This window comes from Fukomys damarensis, unplaced genomic scaffold (genome assembly GCF_012274545.1).
Source record: "Fukomys damarensis isolate Sample0158 unplaced genomic scaffold, DMR_v1.0_HiC HiC_scaffold_11, whole genome shotgun sequence".
Taxonomy (NCBI): domain Eukaryota; kingdom Metazoa; phylum Chordata; class Mammalia; order Rodentia; family Bathyergidae; genus Fukomys; species Fukomys damarensis.
In genome coordinates this window covers 25,730,111-25,753,953 of record NW_022900923.1, presented here as the reverse complement: position 1 = coordinate 25,753,953, position 23,843 = coordinate 25,730,111, and the positions used below count along the sequence as shown (strand labels likewise).

Sequence of the window (23,843 nt, the reverse complement as noted above, 5' to 3'; positions counted from 1 at the left end):
GACCCTGCCATTCATTGTGCTGTCTATTTGGGCTTTGTCCACACATCAAAACCTAAGTTCCTTGCAGATAGGGACTGTGTCTCGCTTATGTAGGTCCCTTATAGCAAGGGCACACACGCTTGAACATAATAAACACTCATTACATTCTGTCAGGGAAGGCTCAGGGTTCAGTTTGGTAGGCCTTAATCCCGAAGCAGAAATAACTCTGCCTAGAGGGACTTGCCACTTGATTTCTTCCTCATTATCCAGTGCTTGATCTTTCCACAATTTAGAATGTTTACAAACCCACAAACAAGGAAAACAGACAGCTCCAGCTGTGACTACAACTGAGAAGGGGTCATTTCTAATTGCAACTGAAAAGGAAAAATTGAGTTAGTGTGGATGCCCTGACCACAGTGTTTTCTCCATTAACTCCCTGGAAGGGGGATTACACATGTCAACCTGGTTCACTGAATAGTCAGGAGGCAGATGTCTGCCTGATGACTGTTTATCAATGAGTGACTCATCTGTGCTGAGTCCGTTCTAGCTGGTCAGCCCAGCCCTGGCTTATCAGGAAGAGAGACTGACCTGGGTTCAAGTGGCCTAGAATGAGCTGTGGGATGCGGTGGATACTCTGGGTACTCAGGGTGGGACCTGGCAGTGCTGCTGAGGACCTTGGGCTCCTCCTCCAGGAGAATAGGAGTCAAGAATGTAGATCAAATGAAGAGTGGGTCAGATCTGAGTGTAAAATGTCAGAGCAATTTGGCTCCTTCCCCGGGGCAGAACCAATGAACAAAAATAGACTACACTTTGGGAGGCCTGGCATGGAATTAAATTCCAGGGCCCTAGCTGTAGCTTTGCCAAATGGGCTGGCTTCCTGCCTGTGTCCAGAAATGCCCTTGTCATGCAAGGCGGAGGTGGTGGGGTAGAGGAAGAAGGAGAGCTTTTTCTGTGGGTACCATAACACTGCAGGGGGCTGTCCCAGATGTCGTCAGTCTTCACTGTTCAAAATGTAGTCTGCAGCCAAGCAGCAACGGTCTCTTTTGGGAGCTGGCTAGAAATTCTAGGCTTCAAGCAAGGCTGAAACTAAGGTGCAAAATTTAAGGAGACACCTGAACAATAATTGAGGAAAAAACGCATTTTAAAATACCAAAATGAACTCCAAACATTCATGATGAATATAATAGCAACATTTTAAATAAGGGCTGGATCTGACGTTGCACTTGAATAATCCCACCCCAATCACTGTAGTTTAATCTTGGCTCTGACCTCTTGCCCCCTCGCCCAGAAGAACCAGGATAAGCATTCTAACAAGATCCAACAACTCACATTCACATCAAAATTTGAGAGGCACAGCTTGAGATAATGCCATATCATGGGTAACAACCCCAAATCTTGGAATCCAGACAGCAGCAAAAATGGAGGAGGAAGGCAGAGAAGCACCAAACTAAAACCAGCTTGCTTACCATTTGCCTGGCTTTGCACAAAATCACCTTAAAATTATAGCATTTCATAGCTTGCCATAAGCTTTAAAAAAAAACATTATATTTTGAAATAATTATCAATGCATAGAGAGTTGCAAGGATGACTGAGAGAGATCCCATATACCCTTCACCCAGTCTCCATCAGAACTATCTTAGTCTCTTTGGGATGCTGAACAAAATACCTTTGACTGGGTAATTTATAAATAACATAAATCCATTGCTCACAGTTCTGGAAGCTGAAAAGTCCAAAGTCAAGGTACCGACAGATCCCGTGTGTGACAAGTCTGTTCCTTGGACTGCCATGTGTCCTCTCAGAGTGGAAGAATTGGCACTTTCTAGGTGTCCTTTCAGAGTGGAAGGGCTACAGAGGGGAAAATAAACTCCCTTGAGTCTCTTTCATGAGGGAATCCACAATCATGAGGGCCCTGCCCTAGTGACCAGTCACCTCTCCAAGGCCTCCTTGCTCCTTACAATCATGCTGGAGGTCATATGTCAATGTAAGAATTTTGGAGGAACACAAACATTCATACTGTAGCAGTTACATTTTTTATAACAACAGTACAATATCAAAATAAAGGAAGTCAACATTGGCATATGATGGATGTATATACTGGCATAAGGTATGCGTCATTTTATATAACATGTGCAGATTTATATAACCAACACATTGAACAGAACTGGTTCACCACCACGAAGATCTAAAGTTACAGCTTTTAAAACTTGGAAACAGCCCATTTGCCCATCCGTTGGAAACTGGATAAAGAAGATGTGGTTTTTCTTTAAAATGGAATATTACTCAGCCATAAAGAATGAGAAAATAGATTCATTCATAGGAAAATGGATACATATTGAAGATATACTCCTAAGTGAAATAAATAAGTCACACGTGTAAATACTGAATAGTTTCTCTGGTGTGAATAATCTGCAACAATGCATAAGATTCTAATAAGATTACTGACATTTAGAAATGGGAAGAAAGGAGCTAAAGGTGTAGGGAAGGTGGGATGGGTAGGGGAAGAGTAAAAAGGGAAAAGAAAAAAATGTGAGAGAATGAAAAGATGAAAATAAAGTGTTTGTAGATGGGGAGGGGAGGAGGGGGTGAAGGGAGGGCAGAGGTAAGGGAAAAAATGAGAATCAAGACTTGTCATGTAGAGGTACAAGATCCCAACAATGAATGTAACTGTACTGTATCCCTAAAATGTACCAATAAACTCAATTAAAGCTGAAAAAAAAATAAAGTTACAGCTTTGGTCATATTTGCCCCTTCCTTCCCCGCCCCGCCATCCTAACCTCTTTCACTGACTAATTTTTCTGAGCACACAATCTTTGGAGATTGCCCTTTTGTCCATGTCTCTTGGACTGGGTGTATAGTGAAGTAGTAGGACAGAAAATCCAAAGTAGGTGGGTGAAGGACAGAGCAGACATGCTGGATGCTGGGCCAAGCTGGGCTTCCAACGAAATGCTTGAGTAAGTGAAGAAAAGAGAGAAGGCATTTTGGGGAGGGAAAGGAGGGTGAGGAAGTGTTGGCTTATTGTTGTGCTGTGTCTGTGACATCCCAAGGTCACAGGTGTCCACGACCCTAAAGAAGACTGAGCTGGGAAGGAGAAAGAGAAGGGAGGATGGGCTGTGAGATTGATCTGGCTGTCAAAAGAGGTTTGTTACAAGGCCTTTAATTTACCCTCAAAATAAGACTCGGAAATGGGTGAGTAAGACCGCTCTTTTAAAGAGCAACTATGACACACATTAGAAGAGCTGAAGCCCCAAGACATAACACCAAGTGCTGGCCAGAATTCTGAGGGAAAGAACTCCCATTCCCTGCCAGTGGGAATGTGAAATGGCACACCCCAGAAGACCCAGCCTCAAATTCTTACAAAACTAAACATACTCTTACCTTAGGGACCCAACCACACTCCTAGATTGAAAACTCAAACTCTGTGCTAAGTCAGCTTTATCTGTAATCACCAAAGTGACTAAGGTATTCTTCAGTGGATGGATGGGTGGGATGGATGGATGGATAAACAAATGGAGGTGCATCTAGACAGTGGGGTATTACTTAGTGATAAAAAGAAATGGGCTGTTAGAAAAAATATGAAAAAAGGACAAAAATGGAAACAAAGGTTTTGTAAATAGGGACATTTCAAGGGGGTGAACGGAGGACAGGGGAATGGGGAAAAAATAAGAAGCAAGATACATCATGTGAAGGTACAAGATCCCAATGCTGTTTACCTTAAATGAACCAATAAATTTAATGGGGAAAAAATAAAATAACAACAGCAACCACAACAAAGAAATGGACTATTGGGCCAGGAAGACGCATGGAGGAACTTTAAAAACTTTAAATGCTTAATGAATGAAGCCAGTCTGAGGACTGTTTTATTCTAATTATATAGCATTTTGGAAAAGGCAAATCTCTAGAAATAGTAAAAAGATGTGTGGTTGCTAGAGGTACCATGAGAAGGCAGGATGAACAGAGCACAGAGAATTTTAGGGCACTGAAATACTCTGTGGTTCTGTAATGGTCATTGCATATTTGTCAAAACCCATGGAACTCTGTAGCACAAAGTCTTTCTCTCTCTCTCTCTCTCTCTCCCTCTCTCACTCTCGCTTTCTTTTGTGGTACTGGGGATCAAACTCAGGGTGTCACACATACTAGACAAGTGCTGTATCACTGCTGCTTCACCAGTCCCAGAGGGAATCTTAATGTAAACCATGAAGTGTAGTTAATGATAACATGTTAGTATCGATTAATCAAGTGTGACGAATGTGTTTGCTAACCAGTGCCCCATGATTAATAGGACAGGGAACCTGTGGGGTGGGGGTGGGAGGAGAGGGACTGAGTATATGAAATTCAATGTACAATCTGCTCAATTATTCTGTAAATCTAAAACTATGTGAAAATAGTCTAGTAATTTCTTTAAACCAAAGAGATTTCAAATTAAAAGAACAAAAAGCTAAAGTGATGAGAACTATTTTTAAATATTAAGAGTAAGCAAGGTAATCCTGGAAACTTGCTTGTAACACTCAGAGCCAGCCTTGCTTTTCAGGTTCTCCTTCACTTATAGGCCCCGTCAGTGTAAAACCCATGCCTGCAGCTGGGTATGGTGGCACATGCCTGTAATCCTAGCACTTGGGAGGCTGAGGCAGGAGGTTCCAGAGTTGGAATTCATACAATGTGTGCCTTTTGGAAGTATGACTTTTCGGCCCCTTGCTAGGATGAAGCTTTATCCTAAAAGCTAGAATGAGTTTTATCCTAAAATTAAATTGGGCTTTTCTTATACATCTGGATTAGCAACATCACTTTCCTTCCAAAGGAGAAAGGACCTTTTCTTTCTGGCCAAACTTTTTCTCCAGGAATCGTGATGATGGTAGACTTGTACGACTGATTGTTAATTCTCCACAGTTATATATGAGACCCTTTAAATTTGTTTTGGGGGTTTATGTTTCCTGAGTAACTAGATGAAGCAATCAGCACATCTTTCATATTATAAGGAATCTTTCTTTTTTAAAAAAACTACTTCTCTTAGCATTTCTGGAAGTGACAATAAGGGTAAAATCCAATCAGTTGCTCTAATGGCTCTTAATGAGGTGCTTGTCTTAAACCCCTCCAAGCTACACAGGGCTTCTCAACAGAGAACCTCTAAGACCGCATTAGTCCCCTTGAGTTCCAAATCTGTTTACTTTAAGGGTTAAATGAGCTTCCATAACCCTTTGAACAAATAACATTTGCTTTCAAGGCTGATACTCTCTATTTAAATGGGCAAAAAGTAAACCTTAGTGTTACAGAGCCGAACATATTGATTTCAGTTATCTCCCTTAAATTTGTACCTTTCCTCTTAGTCACATGTGTTCTTCTCTTAATTAGAAAGAGCCAGGGATTATCTGCACAAGACTGGAAGGTTCATTGTGATCGGCGGGATTGTCTCCCCTGTGCACGACTCCTACGGGAAACAGGTAGGTTGCTTCCGGTGCCCTGTCTTCCTTCACCCTCCTTCCCTCAACTAACAGTGCCCTTGTAGAAAGTGGGCCCCTTGCTGTCCCTCTAAGATTCCTGGAAATGCAAAATGTACCCTAGCAGGCAGGTGCCTCTGTCTCTGGCCAAACATGAGTGACTGGGTGTTTGGGCAGCAGCTGGGAGGCACAGCTGCCCAGGACAGGCAGCCACTAGCAGCTCCACGCCCGGTCCATACTCACTGCGAGCGGAGCGGGCATGCCGGCTTGGGGAGGCTCAGCCTAGATACCAAACAATGGCTGGTGATGGGTTGAGCTGCATTGGGCAAGACTTCCCTGGGATTTTAGGAGGAAACATCCTGTGCTTCTTGTTATCAGATTTAAATTCATCTCCCTACCCCTCCGTACCACATGGAGCAGAAAATTTAGGAGCTGTCCCGGTCATTCCCCCTTTGTTCCACAGACATAGCTGGACTCTGGGGAAGGGCCCCGAACCAGGCAGACTGAGCCGCCGCAGGCAGCATTTATTAAGTCTCGTGTCTCTGCAGAACACACCTCACCCGCCCCAAGCGTGGAGGCTCACCTCTGACCCTGTTGGGGCAGACTATGCCACAGATCCTTCTTCTTTTTCTTTCCCCTCTGCCACTTCATGCCTGTCTGTGTGGCAGACGGAAAAGTAATGAGACCACATCTCACTTAACACCGAAAACTGGCTGCACCGGGTAATGATCTGTTTGAGCTGATGGCCTAGGACGGTGGGAGTTGGGGACAGGCTCTCTGTGACCACTCTGTTGCTTCCCAGGGCCTCGTGTCCAGTCGGCACCGTCTCATCATGTGTCAGCTGGCCGTCCAGAACTCCGACTGGATCAGGTAGGCTGGGCCCGAGGATGCCCTGTGCTCACTGGGGGTGGCGAGGAGAAAGAAGAATCCCGGTGTACTTTTATTCCCTCAAGACTGGGCCCATGAAGGGGAACTATTAGCCCTGTGCAAGCAGTGATTATGTAGACTCCAAGGGGTGGCTCAATGGATGACTTTATTTTTTAACCCAGCTATGGGGTTCAGGAAACTAAAGAGGAAGCTTTTAAGGGTTTTGTTTGCTTTACCACCTCTAGGTCCTGGTATGATTCCTAGAGCTTCTAAAGCATCACTGGGTTTTGGAGGAGGCATGGCCAGAAAGTCCAAAATGCCTTTGTTTCTCCTCCCACTAACTTCATTAACTCTCACTTCCTGTGAGCAAATGTTCCCTGGCCTGCGCAATGGCGCGTTCACAGACTCAGGCTCTCTCGACAGAGGTGCAGGACCTGCTCGGACACTGCCCTCTACGGTGTCCACATCAAGTCACACCCAGAGAGTGCCTTTCTACTCACACTTTTCCCAGTCAGACGTGCCACTAAAATGGCAGTGCCTGTCCCCCCTCAGCTGCCTGGCTGGCAGTGTAATTAAAGCAAGCTGCCACTAATTGTGCTAATTATGCTCCCCCAAGTTCCTACTGTTATAATTTGCACGAGAAGATTATTTTTTAACAAAAATAATGGCACAACCATTTGTGCTATAATTTCTCCCTGTGGAAAAATAAGCAGCATCCAGAGGTTGCCATGAAAGGACGGAAGTGAGGGGCAGGGGAGAAGGCGTTAGCAGGGAGGGCAGGCAGGAGGAGATGAGAGCAGTGGAGGGAAGCAGCAACAATAATTAAACAGCGATCCTTGCCCCTGGTGTGCAGTGACTTGTGTGAGAAGCACATGCCCTCTGCAGACTTTCTCACCCCCTCCAGACACAGGTAAGCAGAGTGATAGCTACTTTTTCTCACATGAGACGCAGACCCAGAGTGGTCCAGGTACTCACAGGACAATGCAGCCGTGATCATGTCAGGATGAGAAATGAGGCCTCTCCTGACCTCCTGGAGAAAATGGGATCTGGTGGAGAAAACATTGGGCAAGCGACTTTTCTTGTTTGGATGTGCTTAGAGGATTCTGGAATAATTCCCTCATTCCTTCAGTAAATATTTACTGAGTGCCGGCTGCTTGCCTGACGCTGTTCCAGGCGCTTGGAAAATCAGGACTGAGATCGCTGGGGAGTCCAAGAGCAAATGGAGAGAGGGGAGCTGCTGCCTATGTGTGGCACCTATGTGCAGCAAGGCAGGGGGAACCTGGCTCAGGCCAAGCTGACTCCTTTAGCTTTTTCGATTAGTGAGATCTCATCTATGGAAGCCTGAGGAGTACAGAGAGCAAGGGGATAGTGGACAGGGAATGCTTAACTTCTTTCTAAGCAAATGTTTGAGAAATAACGCAATTTAATAGCTCGTGAAGTTGACAAGTAAGTGTGTGTCATTCTGGGGCTGGATCCCTCCTTACTTCACAAGCGAATGTCCCGAAGTGGTGGCCAGCCTGTGAGTCTGTGCCATCTAGCCTGACTGGCACCCCTCGCCTCCACTCTTCCAGGGTACCCCAATGACATGGGGAGGCAGGCTGGGCAGATGCCCCAGGGTCTGCAGCCTGGCAAGGGAAATCTCAGTCTCCTCTTGCTGAGGGCTTAGCTCATTTAATTCTTATCACCGTCCTATAGGGTCCACAGGAAAATCCCCTTTTGTAAGTAAGACTAAGAGCAGGACCCTCTACTAAGCACTATGTGTCTAAAACTTATGAGGTCCTTCTAACAAATTGTAGGATAATTACTATCATTATTCTCATTTTACAGACAGAGAAAGTAAGGCACTGAAAGATCACCTAACTTTCCCAAAGCCTCACATTTGGAAAGTGCTAAGGCTGGAATTAAACCCAGGTAGATTGGCATCAGCGTCTTTTCTCATAAGCCTATGGCATACTCCTCTTATTTTACAGAGGAGGAAACAGGATCAGGAAAGTGCTTCCCGCACCGAATTTATCTGTCTTGAGATTTAAGCACATAATGCGATCAGGTCCACCAAGCTCCCTGAGCAGTGAACATTGGAAGGAAACAGTACCGAACCAGTGGGAATGGAAACCAAGGGAAACTTCTCTCCCATGATACTAGGGTGGACCCGTGGGAGTGCTACCAGGACACCTGGCAGACGACCTGCAGTGTGTTGGAACACCACCGGGACCTCATGAAGGTGAGCCAGGACATAGCTGAAAGGTGGGTGGACCACCAGGGTGCAAGAAGGGGGCTGTACCCTGCCAGGCAGGCCAAGAGGACTGGGGACCTACAGACCTGGTTTCAGCTTCCTACTTCCCTGCCACCCATGAGAAAATCCAGCCTGGTCATTGCACAGAGGAAAGCAGTGAATTAGGAACCTGAAGCAGCACTGGGGATTGCCTCCTGCCTTCTATGCTCTCTTGGCCTCCCATCTGGCTATCATATGATATTGCTGCTGCTGCATATGACTGGGGCAGGTTTTGATAGCTGGAAGCAAGTTCAAACTGGGATTAAGGAGATCACAGTTGTAGAATTTAAGATAGTAAGGAGAGGAGGAGGCTGGACAAAGGAAGGCAGGAGAAAAGAAGTTGGAGTTGGTACAAGCAGCCAGTCCCACTGCCCCATCTGTTAGGGCCTTGTGGGTCCCTCTCTCCCTCTCTGCAGGATAAGTTGACTGTAGCTAGGGCACTGCACACCTGCTGGGCACTGAATCCTCATCCTGCCTTCCTCCTCCGCAAGAGCTTCAAGGGCAGGTAGCTTCTTATCTGTTTTCTTAGGGGGTAAAAGGGAGCACAGAGAGGAGCCTGTGTGCCTGAGGACATGCAATGGACTTTAGTGAACAGGATGGATGAGAACCCCTGCATTCCAGACTGGGGCCTGGGGACTGTGTTTGGGGCTGCAGAGGCCCAAGGGCTGGCTGCTACGTAGAAGGATTGAATCCAGTCAGCAGCACCAGCCCCAGTGTGTGGAGAGCACCCTTTCCACATCAGTACCAAACCATCCACTCCCACAGTGGCAGGATGAAAAGCAGCACTGTCAATACCAAGAAATCCACTGAAGAAGACAACAAAGAGTAAACTGTTCACCTCCCCTGACACGGATGTAAAACCAGATAACAGCATGGCACGGTTCTGATCTGGAGAGAACCTCCAGCCATCTCTGTTCCTGCTGTTGGAAGGCCTCCATCTTCTTGGAGAGCAGCTCCTCACCACACAGCTCTGCCAACCACACAGCTGAGCTTTATTTTACTAGACCTGGAGCTGTAGGGCTCCAGACCATGTTAGGAAGCCAGGAGCAAGAAAGCTAGAAACAACAGGCTGGCCCTTGCTCGACTTATTAAGGGACCCTCCCTTCCCCCCATGAATTGGACAGAACTGATCTGCTTTCCTCTGCCTTCAGAGGCTTCACATACATCCTGACTTTTTGCTGGTTCTCTTGGAAGACTTCTGACATGGGGTCACTCTAATTTGCTTCTCTGTGCTGGTTTTAACAACAGAGTAATAAAAGATACCTCATCTTACTATATCCGAATGTATCAGTGAAGAAAGGTTGAGATATGCTGTGCTGACAAACATCCCTAAAAATCTCAGTGACTTCATGTTAGTTTATTAGTCAGCCTGTGGTGGAGCTAGCGGTGCTCCTTCTAGTCACACAGGAGCCTCGGGCTCCATGAGGGCGGGAAGAAATGAGGGATCCCTGCAAGCATCCCTGAATTATGGCTAAAAAACCAGCCTGGCTACTGTTCTGTTGTCCGAGTTTCTGATCTTCCATGAATAGTCCCTCTGTTGTTCCTGTTCAGTAAGAGTCTGAGCCAAGGAAGCCCAGCCAGGAGACCCAGCTGTTGCAGGATGGGCAGAGGCTGGCTGACAATATGGGTCACAGAAGGCCCCCGTTCTTGGAGTAAGAGCCCAGAGCTGCTTCCTAATAACCTCAGCCTTGCCTGGCGTGGCCTGAGGCCTGTGCTCCTGGCACAGAAAGTAGACCTGCCAGAGAGAGAAGCACTCAGGGCTACGTTTGGAAAGGCCTCCAAGAATGAGGGACAGTGGAGGACTGGCAAGGGCAAGGGTGGTATACGCAGCCAGTCACGTTCTTCTCTGAGCTAGAACAAGTCAAATGGGACTTGTCCAGCAAGAGGAAGGAAATCCTCAGCCTCTAGATCAGTTATTAAATGAAAATGTGAAATTTTCTCGTCTGGTGGTAAAATACTGATAATAAAAAAGAGGTGGACCACCCTTTCCACTCCTCAGGGCAGCGAAACTCATAAAGCAGGCTAAGATCCTCTCTGGATCCCACATGTGCCTAACATCTGCTGCTGTGCCTCCCTTCTATCGGGAACATTCTGAATGTGACGGGCTATGCCGCGAGACAAATGGCTGCCTATCTAGGGCTCAGGAGGACTGGTGTCCTGTTTGCCTACTGGATGGCCTGTGGAAGAGAGAGCTAGAAAGTCACCTCAGCCTACTGAGGCATCTACTGGTGTCAGGGCTCTGACCCAGACAGGGCAGTGGGCAGTGTACTATCACTTCCGAGAAGGGACCTGAACGAGCTCTGGCCCTTGTGAAGCCAAACAGATTGAAAATTGGCCCTTTGTTTCTTGGTCACCCAATAACTGGCTTCCCACTCACCTCGGACAAGGGAGGGTTACTTCTCGGCTGGCTGGGAAGAACACTTCCTTATCAGCTCTACATTTGCTGTGGCACTGGAGAAAGCATCAGGCCTGATAACGCAGGATAATGGGTAATACACAGTGCATTTCCGCTTGGCTCTGGAATGTGTATTCACACCACTGAGCGGGCCAGAGAGGCCTCAGAACCCACCCACCCATTTCCTGCAACACAAACACATCCTGCTCGGCCTGGCACGGCTTTCTCTCTGGCCCTGTTATTGACATCTCTAGCCTGAAGAGGCCACAGGTGGTGCTCATGCCTTGGGTTTGGATGACCTTTCCCAAGCTTGCAAAGCCCTTTCAGACATGATCTCATTCTAGCCCCATGAAGCAGGCAGAGAAGGCAGATAGTTATGCTATGCGGAAGGTTACACCCACTGCTGCTGCTTACAAAGTTTCTGCCATCTGCCAAGCACTCCAAAGACATCATGCATATGCTTGCTTGCCTAATCCTATCCCTGTCCAAAGGCGGGTAAATAGTTAGACTTGATTTGAGGTTCAGGAGAGTTTAAATTACTGTCCAAGTTCACGTAGCTAGAAAAAGGCAGAACCTGAATTTGGAATCAGATCTGCACAGTGCCATATCCCATGCTGTTCCACTGAACTACCCTGTTTCCTGCCAGCTTACTGACCTCGTGATACAGCTGGGCCTGGAACCCAGCCTCAGGGCTCCCTCAGATTCAGGTACTTGACCATGATGGACAAGCAGGTATCCCTATGGAGAAAAGTGGGCAAAGCTTTCCAAAGTCACTCGGCTATTGACACTGATTCGGTACCTCTCCCTCTCCCTAGAGGGTGACTGGCTGCATCCTCTCCAATGTGAACACGCCTTCTATGACGCCTGTGATCGGACAGCCACAGAACGAGACCCCCCAGCCCATTTACCAGAACAGCAATGTGTCCACCAAGCCCACTGCAGGTAGGGGCCGATCTGTGCAGCTGATTCTCACTCTTCCCACTCAGTCAGTGGGCTTGTCAAACTGCCGATTGTAGATTCTAATTCAGTCATTTGAGAGGGAGAAGAGGATCTGTATTTTTAATAAGGCAAACCTGACACTGCTGGCTCAGGAACCGTACTTTCAGAATGGATAATGTAGAGCACTGATGGAATCAGGGTAGGGGATGAAACAGTGGTGTGCGTTCTTTATGTGCATTTAAATAGAAATATAATTGCATTAACTGGGAATGAAATAAATAAAAGGGAGCATTTTTCTCTGCCTCTTCCAGGAAAGTTGAGGGTCTTGCAGAAGATCACACAGTAAAGAAATAGGAATCACACCCAGGTGGTCTGCATCCAGAATCTCCCCATTTTTACTCACCTCGTTAGAGACAAGGATTAGGGGCCACCACACTTACCCAACTCCTCGTGCTGTGTGCCTGAGGATGCTCAGAGCGTCACATGTGTTCTTATTTGTAGCAGAAATTCTGTAAGATGGATGCACGTTCCATGGCAATGATTTGCCTAGGGTAATCCAGCTTAAAAGTAGCAGGGTAGAATTCGTGGTCAGTGCTGTCAGCCTCCAATGTCCTTGCTCTAAATTTTTCCAGGCCAGTTCCAAGAGGTGGATGGCGCTATGCTTTTTTAAGCCTAGGGACCATAAGCTATTGTATTATTGGTCTGTAATAAACAGAGTAATTCACAAAGAAGAACCAGAATTTCACAGTTTGCATATAGCTACACATGAGGATTCAGAAAAATTTTCTGGGCTAAAGCCCAGAGAGATAATTGAAAACCAGAACCCTCTTGGCCGAAAAGAATGTGGGTTATTGTAAAGCCCATCTGCCTTCACCCAGAAGAAACCATTCCCAGTGTATGCTTTGCCACAGGCGGAGTCTCCTTGGATGAGGGTGTCACTGTCCAGTGTGGGAATGGCTAAGGACAGGCTTAGAACAAACCCAGGAAGGAAATGCTCCTGATATAAAAGAAAATGAAAAGAGCTAATATGTGCTATAAATGTAGAATCTGATCTGACTTATGTAGCTTTACCTGCTTAATACACACTTTTTAAATGAAAGAAACTAAATCATACACTACTCCATTAATAATTGTTATCTCTAGAGGTGAGACTGGGTGCTTTTTGTTTTCTTCTGTATATATTTTTCTTTTAATATTTTCCAATTTTCAAAAATGTAATGAACATAACTAGAAAATTGATTCTAGTCCATGGCCCCAAGTGCTTGTGCCTTGGTCTGAGCAAACCAAGGAGAAACTTTTGCTGTGATATTTTGGTTCTTTCTCTCCACCCTCCTCTAGCTTTCTACTCCCCAGTCTGCCATTCCAGGGCACCTCTGCACTTTAGAGTGACCCCAATGCCAGGCTGGCACAGTGTAAATTGTGAGTGGTTCTCTCCCTCTGTCCCTGTCTTTCTTGCTCTCTCCCTTAGCCAAAATTTTGGGAAAGGTGGGAGAAAGCCTCAGCCGGATCTGCTGCGTGCGCCCGCCAGTGGAGCGCTTCACCTTTGTAGGTAAGGAAGCAAGCACTTTCTTCTCCAGTCCTGTCTTCCTTCCCTGCACCCTTCCTTCATCAGCAAATTCCTTCAAGTTGCTGTGCTATGGTCTGAATGTTTGGGTCCCTCTTGGATTCATACATTGACATTCTAGCCACCAAGGTGACAGTATTAGGACATCGGTCTTGGGAAGGTGATTGGGTCATAAGGACGGAGCCCTCACAAGTGGGATTTCTGTCCTTATAAAAGAAGCTGCACAGCAGTAGCTAGCAGCTTCTTCCACCATCTGAGGACCTGTAAAGAGTTACCATCTGTGAGCCAGGACACAAGCCCTCACCAGACTCCTATCTTCCAGCCTTCAGAACAGTGGGAAATATATTTCTGTTGTTTATAGGCCACCCGACTGTGATATTTTGTTAGAGCAGACAGAACAGACTAAGGGATGACCATTAATAGAGCAGCGGCTGACAGAGACCAGAGGTATGCAGGAATGTCACCAGGCCTCCCTCCCAAGGTGCAGTGGAAGCCCAGAGGGTACAGTTAACCTGAGGTTGCCTGAGAGACCTTCCAGGATCGCCAGGCTCCTCCAGCTCATGCTCATTCTTTACCCCATACTCACAGAGATGACTCTACAGACCTGAAGGTTCTTGGTAGGGCCCAGAATCCTCCCACAGGTCCTCCCCTGGTAGTGTACGTGCTCCTGGGAGGGGTGAATGCTCTTTCCTTACGTCCTTTTGTCTTTTGCCTTTCTCCCCCAAGACTTGGCATGGATAAGAGTATCAAAGTTCCTGGGGCTGTTTCTCCTGCGAATCTCAAATTTAATTCTTCTGAAGAACGATAGGCCTAGTCCACATTTCTTTTGTTCTTCAGGGCCACTTGCACCATGTCTGAGATTCCCATTTCTGGCATGTTGAAAGGGATCTAAGAGGGTTAGTTGAGAAAGTAGAGAGGCAGGGACATAGGCAGCAGCTTGCAGGTGTGTGTGTGTGTGTGTGTGTGTGTGTACGCACTGCACAGTCACATGTACTTGTGCCCATCATGTACCTCCATGCTGACGCCGCACACTCGAGAACCGTGCCTTTCATATCTTTCCGTGGCTCTTCTTATGTCTGCCACAGAAAAATCTCAACATCCCCCGTTTTGCTATTTCTTTAAACAAAGTGGCCCCCGAAGACAGCTACCTCCTGTAACGCTAAGCTGTCCCACAGGTTTTGAAGACATTGCTCTTGTGGGCAGCCCCCTTAAGATACAAGAAGAAATAGCAAGTGCTCGGCATGGCTGTGTGTATTTGCCACTGGTTCCCTGGCAAGGCTGCATAATTCTGAAAATCCCAGAAATGTTAAGTGCGCTCCCTATGTGCTTTCCGCAGCCTGTGTTCTCCACTCACTCCCCTTAGATGTCTCTGAGCAAGGAGACACGCTTCCCCACTCCACCCCAGCTACTCCCACCAAGGAGGCGCTCTGCTCCCTAACACTTCTGTGTCCCACTTTCTTCTTCAGATGAGAATGCCAACCTGGGCACGGTGATGCGGTACGAGGAGATTGGTGAGTGCGCTGTGAGACTGGGGACCTTTGGAGCCATCCGCCCTGTCACTGGCAACTTGGGAAAGGATGGGAGGCTTGAAAATCCTGGGTCGTGTTTGAAATAGTAGAGCTGAAATGCAGCCTGCATTCTTTATCAGACCTTTCCAGTATTTGAAGGTAGAGAAGGAGATGGAGGCTGAAATCCACCTCACAGGCTAAGGCATCCCAGTGTGTGTGTGAGGGCCCAGGCCCAATCTAAGGTGGGTGGAGAGTTACCCAGAACCACGGGGGTGGGAAGGACCTTCCCATGTAAGCCGAAAAGCAAATCAACAAACTGAAATCTTTGCAAGGATTCAGAGCAGGAGACAAAAGTGAGAGACCCAAGTGCCCGAAGCTAGAGAAAGGGCAGACAGGCAGCAGAATGGAGCCAGAGCTGGCATAGGTACCAGGTGAAAAGGATGGGCAGTGACACCAAGAATGCCTGGAGGTGTAGGATGAGAGGCAGTCTGGTGTCCCGCAGACATACTCAATCTTAAACTTGCAATTGAGAAGATGGTTTAGGCACCTGTCCTGGTACTCTGTCCAGCGCCTGGAGGTCAGGGCTCCTGCTATGATCCTGAGAGGTGTGGGCTGTACCTGAGCCCTGTGACATTACCTCCAGGTGCTTCTCTGGGTCTCATCCTCTGATGTGAAGTACAGTGATGTGCCTGAGTCTGCTTGGTTTGGGTTGTTAAAACCACTTGAAAAAGTTTAAGCAACGGTGGGAAGCAGAAGCTAAACACAGTCATTACTAAAAAATAAGTTATATTAACTCACAGTAAAGTGAGTTGCCTTAAAACAAAGGTAACAAATAGACTCCTCACTTCCTAATCATTTCATATATGCATTTTAATATGCTTTATTCATTAGCACATCACCCTGTGAAAGCCCCAGAAGGAGCACCTGGTTTCCTGCTGGCTCCCAGAGCAACCAGGGGAACTTGGCTCCTACTTCCCCAGGGCCAGTGCATCCAGAGCAGTGATGGGAGTAGAGGAGCCACCTTCCTGCAGCACGCAGGGCTTGTGAAGGCCACTCTGCCCCTGCTCAGGGAGGCCCGTGCTGCAGAGAAGTCAAGGCTGACCCCTTGCACAACACGCTGCTCTTTGCCCCAAGTGCATTCAAGTAGATGATCGCACTCAGGGAAGAGGTCGCCGGCCCATGTTGTTTACTCTCCTCAGGCCACCAGTGACTAAGGATGGAGCTAGGCAATGGCTCCCCCGAGGCTCTGCGCAGCCACTGCTGTTGGAAAGACTCAGCCTGCCATGGTGCAGATCAGATGGTGACTGTCTGGATGTGCTGTGGGAACTGGGATGGGCCACAGGGCTTGAGCTTCACATAGCCAGGATTCCTGGGCAGGGAGTGTAGATGCAGAGCAACTCTGGCTCCCCACCCTGGATCAGGGTGTCCTGGGGAAAGAAGGGCCGGCCAGTGGAGAGCAAAGATTATGATCTTCAAGGCCCTGGGGCCCTTTTTTCAATCCCCTTGCACACTTCACAAGGAGAAGCCATTTTCTTCTAGCTCCTTCAGCATCTGTGACCCCATCACCACATTCCTAATAGCTGATGCTCCTACTAGGGTGCCCCGGAGTTGGGGGCCAGAAAGTTTAGGTTCGTCCTATAAACCTCAAGAAATCACTGCTGCCCTCCAGAGGCCACACGCGGGACCTCAAGCCCTGTTAGGGCCTTCGGCCTCTGACCAGTACATCTGCTATAAAAGAATGCTTCATAGGATCTTTAAGGGCCCTGCTACTTTCCAACTCTTGATGGAAAAAGAGAGCTTTACCAAGAGTTCCATGGGAGCACTAATTAATTTAGGTGGCATCACCGTCCTTAAGACTTTGGAAGAGGGCCGGGGATTTAGCTCAGTAATTTCACTGCCTGCCTCACAAACTCAAGGATCCGGGTTCGATCCCCGGTACCAAAAAATAAAAAAATAAATTTAAAAAAATAAAAATGGGCTGGGGATTTAGCTCAGTGGTTCCGCCACCTGGTTTGCAAGCACAAGGACCGGAGTTCAATCCCCAGTACCACAACAAAAAAACAAAGACTTTGGAAGAGCCTGATCATTCTCCCCTTAAGACACTGGTCTTCCTACCATGTGTCCTGGTTCTATAAGGAAAGCTGAGGCCTCGCTCACTTTTAACATTCTGTGCTTTGGCTTATAAAAGAAAAAAAAAAAATCCCCGCATTACACTTGGGCGGGTCAGAAACAGACTAATTGTGAAGGCTCTAAGCAGGGGTTTTCAACCTTGGCACAACTGACAGTGGTGAGCGATAACTCTGTGTTGTGGGAGTCCTCCTATGCATTGTAGGATATTTAGCAGCACCCCAAGGCTCTACTCACTAGATTCGAGGAGCAAACTCCTCTGCTAAATCCTGATAACAAAGAATGTCTCCTGGAAATTGCGAAATTGCCCCCACTTGAGAACGACTGATGTAGAGAAAGCTGAGGGCCAGGATGTCCTCTGGACATAGCCTGTCACTGAACCTTTGGGCCTTCAGAGCCACAGAACTTCGAGCTCTCAAGAGAGAACTGGCCTGAACTCTGAGTGGCACGGAGTGGCACGAGCGCCATCCGGCTCCTCTCAGCCTTACCAAGCCTTGCTGTCCTCCACAGAGGGGGGTCAGGTCTGCAGTTCCAGGCTGCACCACGGAGGGGAGGTGCCTCTGCCTCAGCGGCAACACTTTCCCCTTGAACTCTGCCACAGGAGCAGAGGGGGGCAGCTCTCAGGCAGCCCGGTGACCTCTGTGCTCCGCTTGTTCATTGGTTCACCCACTGACCAAGACTGAGCGCCTGCTGTGCACCAGTCACTCTGCCAAGCCCTGGGGCATACAGATAGATTAAGGTTTCCGCAGATAAACAGATCTTTAGATTGCAGTGTGTTAGAGAGGAGAGGAGAGAGGATGCAAGACTGCTGAGTAGTTAAGATTCCTGCCTCAGTGGAGACCCCTGAGGTGAGTGAGCTGCCCAGACCCTGGAACAGTGAGATTTGGGCACTGTGAGTCATAGCCCAGCGGCCTCTTGAGTGCTGCAGAGACACCTGGAGACTCCTTGGCAGCAGGGCAACCCCAACATCTGAAAATCCTCATTGAGCCATGGGTCAGGCCAGCTCTCTCAGCTTTGGGGTCCTTGGTAGCAGCCGTCTGAGGAAAGCCGGCTCAATGTAGGAAGCTCCACGTAGGGTTGTGTTGTCGTCTCAGAGAAGACTCTCCACAGAAGGGCCTGGGTCCCCAGGAGTCACATCCCGGCAAAGATTCTTCCCCTGGTGTTCCAAGAATCTCCCCCGTATCACTCAGTTGTAATAAGAGACAGTTTGCTGCGATGTCTAAACGGCAGCGAGCCTCCCTGGGATCATTCAAAGCAGGTTTAATGAGGGAAGAAAACCAACTGACAAGCAGGAAGTGTGCCCTGGGCCCAGGAAGAGGATGGGAAGGCAGGGAAGGACCTCAGCCCCACTTCCAAAGAGCTTGCTGAGGACAGTGGCCTCAGGGGTGCGCTCAGTGCCCCCCTCCCCTTTACTTTGCTAACACTTGTTCCAGGAAGCAAACTTCAGGTAATAAAGAAAAGAATCCAAACTCTGTTTACCCTTGAACTTGGTAGGAAGCAAGAGAGAAGCCCTCAGACCTCAGACAAGGCAGAAAGCTGGCTCAGTCTCTTTTCAGGTGACCACAGAGCTTAGTGTGGCCCCAGAAGACCCTGTCCTGGGCAGGTGTTCCCCGCTGCACTCTGCTCTCCTTGTACAAGTAATTCCCATGGAAGGCCAGGGTGGTCTGTCCACAGCCTGCAGGGGAGGGGAGCAGAGGTGCCTGTGCCGCACACACCCTGGGGAGGTTGGTTATCCAGGAGACCTGGGCTCCACAGCCCCCAGGGGACAAGACTTCGCGTTCGTCAAGGGAAGAGGGCTGAGAGTTGACTGTTTCCCAGGCCTCCATTTACACCCTCTGCAAACTTTGCTCCCCTCCCCAGAGCTGCGGATCTTGCTGCTGTGCGGCAGTGACCTGCTGGAGTCCTTCTGCATCCCAGGGCTCTGGAATGAGGCAGATGTGAGTAGCAGTTATGGGGCCCCACACAGCTGGGAAAGTTGGGAAGGGTATACTTGACTGTGGCCTCTGATCTTCCCTCCCCTAGCTGGAATCTCTTGTCTCCTCCAAACTCCCAAAAGGGCAATCTGTTCACATCACTATGGAAGAAAATCTGCACCTACCCCACAAGCCTTATCTCCTTCTGCATTTTTACACTCACTCCTCCTCATACTTAGTCCTGCAAAGCTTCTGGGAAAAAAAGCACTAGCTCTTAAAAGCACTAACTTTTCCTCTGGCAAAAAAAAAAAAAAGCACTAGTGGTGCTTGCGGGGTGAGTTGGGGGGGGGGAAAAGGAGGAATTCAAAAACCTTGCCTCACTAACTTTTCCCCTGGAAAAAAAAAAAAAAAAGCACTAGTGGTGCTTGCGGGGTGAGTTGGGGGTGGGGAAAAGGAGGAATTCAAAAACCTTGCCCTTTCAAGATGATAGTGTGGTTTGGGTTCTTTTGATTCTTTTGAAGAGGTAGTAAAATACCACCCTAGAATCCCTTTAACAAGAGGAAAGGGGTCAAGAGGGGTGACCTCAATGACAAAAGTTCAGTAGGAACCTTTTGGCAATTAAATTGGAATAGAGGAAGTGAAGCACTTAAAATAACACTCGGAAGCTCCGTGGACATCTTTTGTTGCCAGACCTAACGGTGATGGTCTTAAACTGGCTAATCTATAAAATTACTCTTCACACATGTATTCGTTCTTCTTTCGTTAGCTCACCTGAAAACCTGAGCTAATGCTAGCTTCCAACCCCATCTCCCTATGCGAATGGAAACACCAAGGCGGCAGTTCCAGACTTTGTGCTTTTTTGTATGAACTTGTGTGACCCTATAAATTACCCAGCTCTTGTAGTTACTGAACAAGACTAAAATTATGCTGAAATCGTGAAAAAAAAAAGTTTTATTCACAGGCAGCCAAATGTGAGGGGGTAAGAGCCCCCAGGATCAAAGAGTTTAGGGATATTTACAAGATAAAGAAGGAGGATGGTCTGAGGCGTGGTGAAAAGTGGCTGGAGGCAAGCCAAAGTAAAGTGACTGGTGGTCTGGGTGTGCGATTTAACTTCATGGCTCTTTACAGGATGTGTTTAGAAAATGGTAGCATTAATATGCACTGAAAGTGTGGTTTGGGCTTCTGACTTTCAAAAAAATGAAGGGTTGGCAGTTTTGTCTGGTTTGTGCTACCTTCAACTTCCTGGAAAACAGCTTAGACAACCATTACCATCACGCCCTATGCTTCAGAGGTGTTATATGTAGCAAAGCTAACAGGCTTGTACTGCTTAGCTGTGTGACCTCTAAAACTGGTGAGGAAAGCAAGTAAAGCTAGGTGGTTTCATTCTGGTCTTCAGGTGTTTTTCTAAATCTAAAAAGTAGTATTACACTGTTCTGAGATTTTAAAGAAATATACGTTACAATCCTTGTCCTCAAGTATTAGGAGGCATGACATATACATGTGGAAGTCTTTTTGTGTACATTTATCTTTGGAGAAAGAGGAGAGGTAGTAGAGAAACAACTTTTAGGGTCAAATTAAAGATTTCAGTTTTACTCCAACATAGCTTGTAATAAAATATATTTTCAGCTTCACTTTTTTCCATCTCCCCATCTCTAAAATGGGCACAATAATAGTATCTACCTCATATGGTTCTTGGACAACTTAAGTGACATTACCTATTTAAAGTGCCGGTCTCTCCTAGCAGTGGCTACACAATTACATGTAACAAATGTTAAAAATTTTTCACAAATGCTAAAATAGACACACACTCAAGGTAAAGCGCATAAATGCTAATATGTTATAGGGTGACCAAGAGGGGAAGGAGAGTTTCAGGGAAGTCGAGTGTGTACTACATTAGTCCTTCCTGGACCGCTTTCCTGCAGGTGAAAATTTAAATCTCCTTTCAGTTGTGAATTAAGGGGCTTAATTGGCTTTTGTTTCCTTGCTACTTTACAAGGTGCAGTGAACGTAAAAAGTAATGTGCATTAAGAACTCAGTAAAATTCTCTCCAGAATCCAGGCAAAGCCAGGCAGTTACCTGGGACCCCTCCCTATGGGGAGCCCTGGGAAGTCCCGGAGGTATTTAGAGGGAGGCAGTCAGCGGCTGGAGCAGCAGCATGCTTGCTTAAAGAGGAAATCCCTGGGCTATTTTACTAAGCCTGACCTGTGAGGACCTGCCCGCAGGGGGTGGGGGACAGGCCCCAGCTTCCTGGAGCTTGCAGTTTATACACGTTGGGACCCTTGCTGTATGGCCAGTCCCTTTGAGTCCTCCTAGTCAGATCACCAATTGCAGATCCTCTAACTTCTCTCCAAAGTGGTTGGTTTGGGGACCACAACGGACAATCAGGGAGAACAGCAGGGTTGGTTGGTTAAAGGAGAAAAACCTAAGAAACCAGTACCTGTTGATTTACTAGAAATGTGATAGTGATGGTAAAGTTCTTACCTATTCAAATGTGTTCCTACCTGATCACTTTGGCATGTCACAGTCCTCACCTTCTTGACTTTTTGACTCTTGAAGGAGATCACAAAATTTCAGCACCCTGTGCAAATGGAAAAGGGGTTCTCCTATCTGATTTCCAACCCCTAGTCTGGAATGGATGACTTCAGAACATGTGTAGAAGCCAAGGATGAATGAGACAATAAGCAGATAGCAAGATGGGGTGACCCGGTAGCCCTGATTTTCCTGAGACTTAATTGGTTTTAAAACTCAGAGTCCCACAGTCAGGGGTACAGCTCATTTAGCAAGCAGGAGGTCTTGGTTTCAATCCTCAGAGCTGAAAGAAAATAAAAAACCCTGAAAAAACAAAAATTACCCATATCTTTGGAACTCCCTCAGGCTCAGGCCGACTTGGATGGCTGGAGACATAGGACATCCAGCCTGGCTACTACTCTCAGAGGGAACAACAGTAGGTAGCTACATCTGTCCTGTGCAAGGGTGAGACTCATGTACCCTATAAGGACAGCAGCAGACCCTCAAAGCTTGGCCCCAAGGGCTTTTTCCAGCCTGGAGCAGGGCTGCGTCAGCACTCACCAACCAGGCCAACTGCTCATTCCCCTGCCTCATCCACAGCAAGTAACCAGCTCCTTTGAATCACCGTATCTGAGGTATAGGTAAAAAGTATCCAAGGAACTGTTTCCTTACGCAATGTACATGAATCTCAGCCTATAACAGGAGCATGCCCAAAACATCACTTTTAATTTCTTTAAATCAAGTCAAAATTCCACTCTAAATCCTTATCCACAAGGATGGTAGAAGTTCTGTCTTAGTCACTGCTGCTGAGCAGACCCAAGAGGATCTTGTATGTACGAGGCTTACTTAGCTCACCAAAGTCACCACATCTTTCCTGCCTTTTTCTAGTCCTTTGAGGGTGATGGTACTCTGGTCCTTGTCCACTTGGGGCAGAGGCCCCTGGCTAAGTCTGGAAGTCTGTGCTGCCCCCAGCCTCTGGTCTTCAGGGCCCATCTCATCTGGGACTTTGCCTTTGGCTGCCTTCAAGGAGGGGACAGAGGGTGAACTTGACCGACCTTGAGCCTCTTCCAGTTTCGGGCAAGTGCACGGAGCTGCAGAACCTCCTCTTCCGTCTTTCTGTTCTGAAGGAAGCGTTCCCATTTCCTCAGGATCTCAATAAAATTTCTTCAGTGGATTTAAAGCCACTGACTTCAAAACATTCTGTTTTTGTCCTGCAATTTCCTCTTGTAAAAGGTCTGCTGTCTGTTAGAAATAGGGTTGAGTAGACAAAGGCGGATACAGGGAACAGAAATCTAGTTAGTAACTTTGTGAGTTTCTCCCCACTCCTCATTTGGGGGAGGTTGGACCTGAAGCCTGGAAAAGAACCATCCCTCTCACAAAACTGCCCATAGGGTGAGAAAGTTCAACCACACAGGGACCACCTGGAAATGGCCTATTTTGGAGATCTCCATTTCTAACACAAGAGTTCCAGAGATGAGATAGATAAGACAGACCTTTCTCTGTCCTAGATTTTATCCGTTCACCCTTTCATCCCTCATCAAAACACATCTGGTGCCCCGAGTGATACCTGTTGAGCAATAGCACTTGATTTCGAGACCAGAAGCCCAAAAGCTTGCACCTCCCCACGATCGGGGATGGGAGGGTGTCAGAAGAAGAATGGCTTCTTCTCAGAAGTCCAAGGCCCTATTTCCACAGCCCACACTCCTTTGTCTTCTCCGGGATCCTTGGAAGCAAAGAGAGAAGCCACTTATTTGAACAGATCTCATGAGAAAAGAGAGCCTCTTAATCCTTCTGTAAAGAAATATTGAATGGAAGGAGGCCACTGAGCAAGGTCCCTCTTGGTGTTGCCCCTTCACTCCTCTGACCACAGAGCTCAGCACCCAGGCTGAGGTGGGTGGGTGGTGCCGAGCTGGCTTGGGATGTCTGGGAGAAACCTGATAAACCAGGGCAGAGAGGCTGAGGGGCCTGAAAGGGCACTGGGGAGCAATACTGTGACAGGACAGGGCCGTCCCGGAAGCCCTCAGGAAACCCATCTCAGAGATCCAGGAGCAGATGGCCAAAAAAGAGACACTAGGATGGCAGCGGAGTGGTGGGAGGGGAGTAAGACAAGGATGAAAACAATTGGTTCTGGTTCAGCCTCTACCAGGCTCACTTCTCAGAAGCCTTCGGATAGGCCCGTGTCCTAAAGCGGGTAAGGTGGGGTGGGGACTTCCGTAGGCTGGGACAGAGCATCACTCCTGCAGCTCCTGGGACACCCACCACCAGCCAGCCTGCCCAGGTACTGCCTCTGCCCCACTGAGCATGTCCAAAGGGCACAGGAGACGCACAGCTTGGAACAG

General features: G+C 47.6%; 1 protein-coding gene and 1 long non-coding RNA gene across 2 annotated transcripts in view; one reads left to right on the top strand and one right to left on the bottom strand.

The window, feature by feature from the left end:
- Nmnat2 (nicotinamide nucleotide adenylyltransferase 2) overlaps positions 1 to 23,843 on the top strand; it is a 157,159-nt gene that overhangs the window by 115,578 nt on the left and 17,738 nt on the right. Inside the window, exons 2-8 of the mRNA XM_010640549.3 lie at positions 5,326 to 5,414; positions 6,214 to 6,281; positions 8,421 to 8,499; positions 11,761 to 11,887; positions 13,353 to 13,433; positions 14,915 to 14,959; positions 18,944 to 19,020. Coding sequence (XP_010638851.1) covers positions 5,326 to 5,414; positions 6,214 to 6,281; positions 8,421 to 8,499; positions 11,761 to 11,887; positions 13,353 to 13,433; positions 14,915 to 14,959; positions 18,944 to 19,020 — 566 coding nt within the window. The remainder of the gene's footprint in view (positions 1 to 5,325; positions 5,415 to 6,213; positions 6,282 to 8,420; positions 8,500 to 11,760; positions 11,888 to 13,352; positions 13,434 to 14,914; positions 14,960 to 18,943; positions 19,021 to 23,843) is intronic.
- LOC117285587 lies at positions 1,717 to 7,320 on the bottom strand. The gene is made up of 3 exons (XR_004516652.1): positions 7,254 to 7,320; positions 5,995 to 6,312; positions 1,717 to 1,824 (listed from the first exon to the last, which is right to left on the bottom strand). It is a non-coding gene; the product is annotated as an uncharacterized LOC117285587 (long non-coding RNA).